The 7430-nt window shown below is 55.7% G+C and overlaps 1 protein-coding gene across 3 annotated transcripts in view; it reads left to right on the top strand.

Annotated features, from left to right (window-relative positions):
* LRRC43 (leucine rich repeat containing 43) overlaps positions 1 to 7146 on the top strand; it is a 7889-nt gene extending 743 nt beyond the window's left edge. Inside the window, exons 2-11 of one of the 3 annotated variants that reach the window (XR_004841472.1) lie at positions 324 to 434; positions 573 to 712; positions 1308 to 1546; positions 2313 to 2491; positions 2893 to 3010; positions 3230 to 3369; positions 3524 to 3613; positions 3898 to 4101; positions 4613 to 5872; positions 6974 to 7146. Coding sequence is in view for 1 of the 3 variants with exons in the window: in XM_035890495.1 (XP_035746388.1) it covers positions 324 to 434; positions 573 to 712; positions 1308 to 1546; positions 2313 to 2491; positions 2893 to 3010; positions 3230 to 3369; positions 3524 to 3613; positions 3898 to 4101; positions 4613 to 4700; positions 6974 to 7134 (1470 nt within the window). In the remaining 2 variants the exon portion in view is untranslated. Of the gene's footprint in view, positions 1 to 323; positions 435 to 572; positions 713 to 1307; positions 1547 to 2312; positions 2492 to 2892; positions 3011 to 3229; positions 3370 to 3523; positions 3614 to 3897; positions 4102 to 4612; positions 5873 to 6091 lie in introns of all 3 variants that reach the window. The other 2 variants (XR_004841471.1, XM_035890495.1) reach the window with 2 other exon arrangements.
* The last annotated feature ends 284 nt before the right edge of the window (positions 7147 to 7430 follow it).

Below are 7430 nucleotides of genomic sequence, written 5' to 3'. Positions count from 1 at the left end.
CATCCTGGGAAAAGGACATGGGCAAACGGGTGGACAAGGTGCTTGGGGACATGGTTTAGTGGTGGAATGGCAGTGTTAGGTTAACAGTTGGACTTGATGATCTTAAAGGTCTTTTCCAACTTAAACGATTCTGTGATGCCTTCCCCATCCCAGGGTCTTCCTGGATGCCACTATTGCAGCTGGGGTAGAGCTGTTGCCCACTCCCCCAGCATGTTTCGCTAATCTGTGTTACACGTATGGCACATAGATCGACACTACATGCCCACGTCACCTTGGCCACGAGGTGGCCCAGGGACATGTTGGCCAAACCCAACTCTCTGCAGGTGGAGGAGGTTGACGAGGGTCTGTTGCAGTTACAGCAGCTGGAGGAGCTCATCCTCAGTGCCAACCAGATCAGCAGGATAACCTCGGCCAACCTGCCCCGGACGCTGAAGGTGAGCGAGTGGCACCTTGTAACAGCACGATGGGGAGGGAGGTCCCATCTGGGAACACAGCACGAGCCAAGCAGCTCAAGAGAGCATCAGGAACAGCTCATTGCAAAAGGTGTTTGTTGTCCCCTCTGTCCTGGGCAGGTCCTGGAGCTCTGCTGCAATGCTGTGGCTGATCTGCAGGACCTGTGCTCTCAGCCTCCTCCAGAGCTGCAGCACTTGGGGCTGGGATACAACAGGCTGTGTGGCCCTTCACAGGACAAGTACCTCACTGCGGACTTCTGGTAACACCGCAAGCTGAACATGGGCTCCTGAAAGGGTGGTGGGCAGATGTGAACAGATGACCTCAAGCCATTGAGGTGGCCTGCATTAAGAAATTACAGCCCTTCAGCAGAGTTTTTTCTTTGCTCTGTGTCCAACACCCACGCAGAGTGCTCTGTCTCTGTTCGCCATCTTCTGTCTCATGCTTAGAGGGTGTCTTGGTCACAGGGCTATGGTGTGAAATGGGGAGATCACCTGGGGAACTGCCTTGACACCCTGCCCACTATAGTGCCTGTGTCCCTGGGCAGCCTCCTTTTTCTATGCCCTTCCCAACGCTCCTGCTGGAAGTCTGCCTTGGGAAGGATCTGAAGCTTAGGGTGCATCTCAGAATGATGCAGTGGGGTGGTTAATGGATGCTAAAGGAACATGGGTTTGAGTTGTGGGGCAGACTGACTGGCAATGGACCGTATGGCTCAGGAATTTGGAGTTGGCCTGTTGACATTGTACCATTGGATTCCCCAGTTTGACCCAATTTGTGCGGGGAAAATACGATTTTTGGTTCTCTATCCTCAGATGGGTGCTGTTCACCCAACCTTCTTCTCTGGGTTCTCTCCTTAGGCCAAATCTTGTCTCCCTTGACCTGAGCTTTAACAGCTTCACGGATCTGCTGGGGCTGGTCTCCCAACTGTCCAGTCTGCAGAAGCTCCGTGTCCTGGTGCTCCGAGGGAACCCGCTGGCTCTCATTCCCACCTACAGAGGCTTCCTCGTGGACAGCCTGCCCAAGCTCTCCATCCTCGATGACATCCATATAGGGCCTGACGAAAGGCACCAGTTCCACGGTTTAGCGAGGCAGCCAGGTGAGCCTTTGCCTTTGAACTTGTCAGTGCTGACCTTGTGATTCAGGGGGTGGTTTCACTGTGGTTCAGCTAGGAGTCCTCAGGGCAAACTCTGGATGCAGTATTGACTTCCTTCTTGCCTCTCCTCAAATAGAGATCTTTCTCTGTGCCTTTTTACCCCACCAGTACAAGCGGGGAGGCAGGCAGAGGACCCTGCAGCAGTGTAATTACAATCAAGGTAATTTTAGCCTTAATTGGGCCCAAAGATTGAAGGAACAACCTAATCCTAACACTGCCTCGCTGTCATGGCCTGCCCCCATCTTTGCTTTCTAGGCACCGACTGGTACTCAGACAGTGCGTTTCCCTCTCAAGCTGCTGAAAGAGGAACATCTCCACTGGGGAAGATGCTCATGTGCGGGCTGCACTGCCAGCACAAAGCAGTGCCACCTCTGCAGCGTGGCACGTCCCCGACTGGGATGATGGCAGTGGCCTGGGGACACCCGGGGAGGAGGAAGCCCCAACTTGATGGCCCCAACTCAATGAGTTGGGTGTACTCTTTGGAGTCTAAAATGTTAACTAGGGAGTCAAAGCAACCAAACCCGGAGATGTTTGCATGGCTTTGGAGTGACCCCGTGTGGCAGTGGCTTGTCACAGCATTAGCACAGGGTGGTAGGGAGGGATGCTAGGCGTTGGGACGCGGCGTCCTGGAGGCTTTCGCTTGCTCTATACCTTCCTCGCTCTGGAAGGAGCACGCTGCAGCTTCACAGCAAGATTGTCTTCCTTTCAGAGCTGATCAGGAGTGAAGCACGAGTGGTTGTGAGCATTGGGGAAATCAAGGGAGTCCCTGATTCCAGCGCTCAGCAGCAGCTGGAGGTTGGCTCCGAGGCCCCAGTGATCACCTACAGCTACCATGTGACATATGAGTTTGCAGAGGGAGAGGAGATCGAGGATGGTAGCAGCACTGAGGTTTGTGCTTAACCGAGCTCCTGGAAGCATCAGGCAGTGGCAGGTCACAGCAGGGGGGGCTTCACTTCCAGGCTGCGGAGTGAGACCCTTCATAATGGCCCTGGTGTGGGCAGCAGCAGTACCGGGGACAGAATTCACACATGGCCACATCTCTGGCAGGGCAAGTCCCTGCCTGCCACATTCCCTGTCCCTCTTGGGGAGCCCAGCACAGCCCAGCACATGGGAGTACATTCACAGCCCCCCTCCCACTGTCTGTGGCAGACCTCTTCCCTGGCACTGGTGCCCCTTCTTCCCATGATGAGGGTAGGCTGGGGAATGGGATCTCGGAGGCAGCTCTGCCCCCTGGTGCTGATGCAAACACAACCAGACATTACCTTCCAAGAGGTCCCTCTCTATTCCAGGTAACAGAAATCCATCGGCATCCCGTGGTGGCCACCCTGGACGTGGACAGCTCTGCTCAGGACACAAGGGAAACAAAGCAGGAGCCTGCAGCCATGGAGGAGCCCAAGGCCCACTCTGGTAATGAGGAATTATAAATTCCCTGCCCCACTGCTCAGGGCAGGTTTATGGCTCTTCCTGGCATGTGACGGCATTGGGACATCCCTCGCAGCGTTGGCTGCAGCTGGGTTGTTACTGAGACCAATGAATAACGAATTGGCGCTGCTTGTGTCCTGGGGGTCCCTTCTGTACTCAGGAAGGAGTGGTCTCTCCTCAGAGCTTTTTTGTGTCCCTGCACAGCAAAGGTGTTTGTCACCCCCGGAAAGCCCTGGGCAGACACCATTGACTGCAGCTACAGGAAGGAGCACACTGCCAAGGACTTAGTGGGGCTGAAGTCTTACCTGGCGTCTGGAACGATCATCTCGGTCATGGAGGAGAAGGTGAGTGTACAGCAAAGCAGGATGAAAGGGGAAGGAGCTGCTGGGAGGCCCAGCAGTGGTATTGTGTTCCCTCTGGGAGGCAGCTCAGCACAGTGGTGACCCCGGACCAGGGTCTCTGGACGTCCCTGCAGTACCAGCTCCTCTCTCCGGGCAGGTGCTCTCGTGGCCTGTCGATCCTGATCCAGAAGAAAACGCAGTCACGATGGGGAAGGCAAGACCCAGGCTGCAGAAGGATGGTGCCAAGGTAGGACGCTGGGAGGGAATGATGTCCAAACACCATTTGGGCTGCAAAAATAACGATGGGGGAAACGAGGGCCCTTCTCCTGGGCCAGTCTGGTGTGTCAGAGAATCTCTCCTCCATCCCAGACCCCTCGCCAAAGTGTCCCCCTTGCTATGGGAGGGAGACAGCAGTAGTTTTACAGACATCTCGGTCTGGATGCAGTGGTGGGCAAGGTCGGGGTTGCTTGCTGTCTGATAAAGGGACCCCAACCCTCTGCTGAGGCTTGTCCCTGTGCCGATGCCCTGCAGGTTCCTGCGCCCAGGGACAAGCAGAAAAAGAAGAAGGAGAAGCCATGTGAATTCCGCAGCGACCCTCCCATTTGGAGGACCCTGGGCACTGTGAGGGTGACCCTGGAGAGCCTGCTGGCCACCGAGGACCTGGTGGCAACTGTGTGTGACTTTGGAATCCTGATCACTGAGCAGCCACTGCAGCTACCAGGCCTGGAGGAGAAGGTAAGGAGCGTGTCCCAGGGCAGGGTGGTGAGGCAGTGCTGCCAGGGCCAGGCAGTGCTGCAGGCTGAGGTTCAGCCCCCCATCCCTCCCATCCATCCCTCGGTTCTTTGCTCCATAAAATGGGGCTGAAATAATCCTGCCTAAGCACCACTCATCACTGGTGGTATCGTTATTTAATGTTGATATTAGCAATGAGTACTGCTACTTTTTATAGACCAAGACTAAGAAAATAGATGAGTTTATTTTTCCATCTGAGAATGTGAAAGCAACCACTCGTGCTTCCTCTGATGCACTCTCTCTCTTGGCCTGGCAACACGCACCAGCTGTACCGACACTTCCTATTTCCTGGATTCTCTTCTCCGAGCAGCCCTGCCGCTGTGCTCCAGCTTCCCCTCACCCCTTTCCTTTGCCCTTTAAATGCCAGAGACAGAACCCAGATAGGCTGCCGCAGGACTGAACGCGGGAAGTGAATTTCAACAGAGCCTAACTATGGTAACATCTCTCTCCGCAGGACGGGAAAAAAGGCAAAGACAAGAGCAAAAAACCAAAAGCAGAGAGAGAAAGTCAAGCCAGCCAGAAAACCACGGCATCTGCCAAAGGTGACGGAGTCTGGAACTGGCTGGGCAGGGGGTGGCATGTCTGAGAGCAAACACCAGCGGTGCCGGGCTGGGAGGCAGCCGCAGGTCCCCGCCGTCCTGCCAGCGCTGCCGAGCAGGGCGCTTACTCACATCCTGAGCTCCGGGCTGTGAATGCATCCATTGACTGCGGGGGCTGTAGGGTTAGACACACGCCCGGACACCTTGTTGAATCAGCGTCTGAACAAGCGCTGAGGGTGGGCTGCTGGCTGTCCTGGGAGCGACACACACCCACCAGCTCCGTGAGCCAGGGGAGAAGGGCAAAGCAGATTTTGGGGTGACACAGCTGTGTCGGCTGCCAAATGTGGCCGGTGGCGTGGGCCGGCATGGGCAGCTGGGGGGAGTGCTGTCTGGGATGCATAATAAGGTCCTCATCCGTTTCCAACTCACCTCTCAAAGCACTGTGTGGAGGGAATTATTGTTCTTTCTGGTTTAGAGATGAGACATGCGCAGAGCCCCAGGTGCCCCAGCCAGCACCCATGGTGGGGCCAGGAACAGATCCTGGCCTGCTGGCACCCATGAAAATACCACCCTGACCCCTGACGGGTGTCCCCTGCCTCCCCAGCGCGGAGCTCGCAGTCTGCTCAGCCCGCAGCGTTGCTTAAACCGTTGGAGACAAACCTCAACCTGCCTCTTGCATGTTATTTTTCCAGCAATCTTGTTTTGACTACAAAAATAGCAGTGCAAGCACATCAGAGGGGTAATGCAAGAGCAGGAGGAAGTAGGGGAGGAAAGGGGTGGCAGGGCAACGCTGAAGAGCTGCTCATGGGGCGAGGAGAGCATGGAGAGGGCCAGGCCTCCACAGCGCTGCTCGGAGCTACCAAAGGAGCCTCGTGTCCCCACTCTAGCATCAGATTTAGTTGCTAATTGAAGAGAGCAATTAACTCCTGACCCCAAGAGCTCCAGGATTGCTTTTCTGTGCCCTGTCACTCACAGCGAGGTCCCCGTCTTTGGGGAGGATCTCAGAACCTTGCAGTCCTAGGCTGTGTCTGCACTGGAGGAAGCCTGGTAGCCTTCCCAGCTACCCGAAAAGAAGAAAAAACTCCTTGAATTCCTGTTCCCCACAAGGTGATGTGCATTGGCAATATATTCTCAGAGTGTTGCTGAAGCAGGGAGCTGCTGTCAAGCGAGGGAAGGTTAGTGGTGGTGTTTTTTACTTCCTTTCCACCCCAGTGCCTGTGGTCAGTGTGCATGCAGGAGGCCTTTACTTCAGCTCGAGCGAGAATGAACCCGTTCCGCAGGGGCTTGTGTGGCTGGAGATGGGTGTTGGGTGCGCAGAAAGCCACTGCTGATGCAGGAAACCCAGGGCGATTAGAGATTAGTGCTTAATTTGGTGTCCCCTTGTGCCTGTGCAGGTGGAGGCTGGGCAGCTGCACCGCAAGGCCACTGAGCGCATATTTCAAAAAGATAGCGCCTAAAAATCAGCTGCCCCCACAGCTTGCTACGCCCAGTGCCGGCAGTGTCCCGTGGCCGCGCGTGCTGCTGTGACTCATGACGCACAAGTACACCCCGATTGCGGCCGGGGGGGCAGGGACAGCCGGGGGGGCAGGTGGGCCACCCAAGCGCCGCCGCACGTAGCATCTGCAAGCCCTGGCTGCTCCATGAGTCACCGAATCGCGCCGTGGTCGTTTGGCACTTGCTCATCACCCAGGTACCACGAAGCACCTCAGAGCTGAGGCAGTGGCCATGCTCCGAGGCACGAGGGACGGCTCCCAGCCCTCGCTCCGCTGCTGCCGTGCATCCTGCGTAGGGACCGGCACTCGCGCAGCCGGGAGCTGAGGCTGATTTGCATCCCTCAGTCGGCAAATGCACACAAATAATAAGTCCTCTCAGAGGAATTGGGATCGCTTCCAGACGGCTCAAAGAGGAAAGGCAGCAAGCTTTGTCTCAAGCGAACAATTTGCCCAGACATTGAAGGATGCCTTCGGAAGTAGTCTCACGTAGGTCTCATTTTACCCCACCGCTTGATTTTCCAGGATCCTTGAAATGATTTATTTCTGCATCTTTCTTTTTTTTTTTTTCCTAGGAATTATAGAGGAGTTTAACAACAAAAGAAAATTACACCCGGATCAATTGCTTGCTTATAGATGCTTTTTGGGCTTCTTACCCAAAGTCATAGTGAAATAGATTTTCCCTCAAGGCCCGGAAGTCAGTGTTAACGTGGTGGGCACTGCACACTGCTGCTTTTAGGGTGATTTACGCTGTAAAGGCAGTGACAAATTTACTTCTTTCCACAGGAAAAAGAAAAAAAAAAGAGTCTGCTGAACTGGAGGAGGGTGGCAGGCTCCAGCCAGTGCCGCTGACGGTTCAATTCCAGATGCAGCTGCTTCGGTGGCCCTTGGCGGCCGGTACCCAGAGCCAGGAGACCACGGCGATGGCAGCGGGGAAGACTCAGTGATGTGTCCTTAGCAAAGAGTGAGTGGGGAATAAAACCCACGGGGGGGACACCACGTGGGTTCTGGTTCAGCTGAATCGCCGAGAGCTGGGGGATGTCACCGGGCTCGTGATTGCCTGGGGCTGCTGCTGAGCCTCTGCAGGAGCTGCAGCACCGAGGGGCTGGTGTGGGGTGTGCGATGCGGGGTGGGTGTGCAATGCGTAGTGCATGGGGTGGGTGTGCAATGCGGGGTGGGTGTGCAGTGTGTGGTGTGCGGGGTGGGTTTGCAATGCGGGGGGGGTGTGCAATGTGTAGGGCAT

The sequence above is a fragment of the Egretta garzetta genome, unplaced genomic scaffold (genome assembly GCF_000687185.1).
Source record: "Egretta garzetta isolate BGI_Z169 unplaced genomic scaffold, ASM68718v1 scaffold343, whole genome shotgun sequence".
NCBI lineage: Eukaryota > Metazoa > Chordata > Aves > Pelecaniformes > Ardeidae > Egretta > Egretta garzetta.
This window is presented reverse-complemented; position numbering and strand designations above follow the sequence as displayed.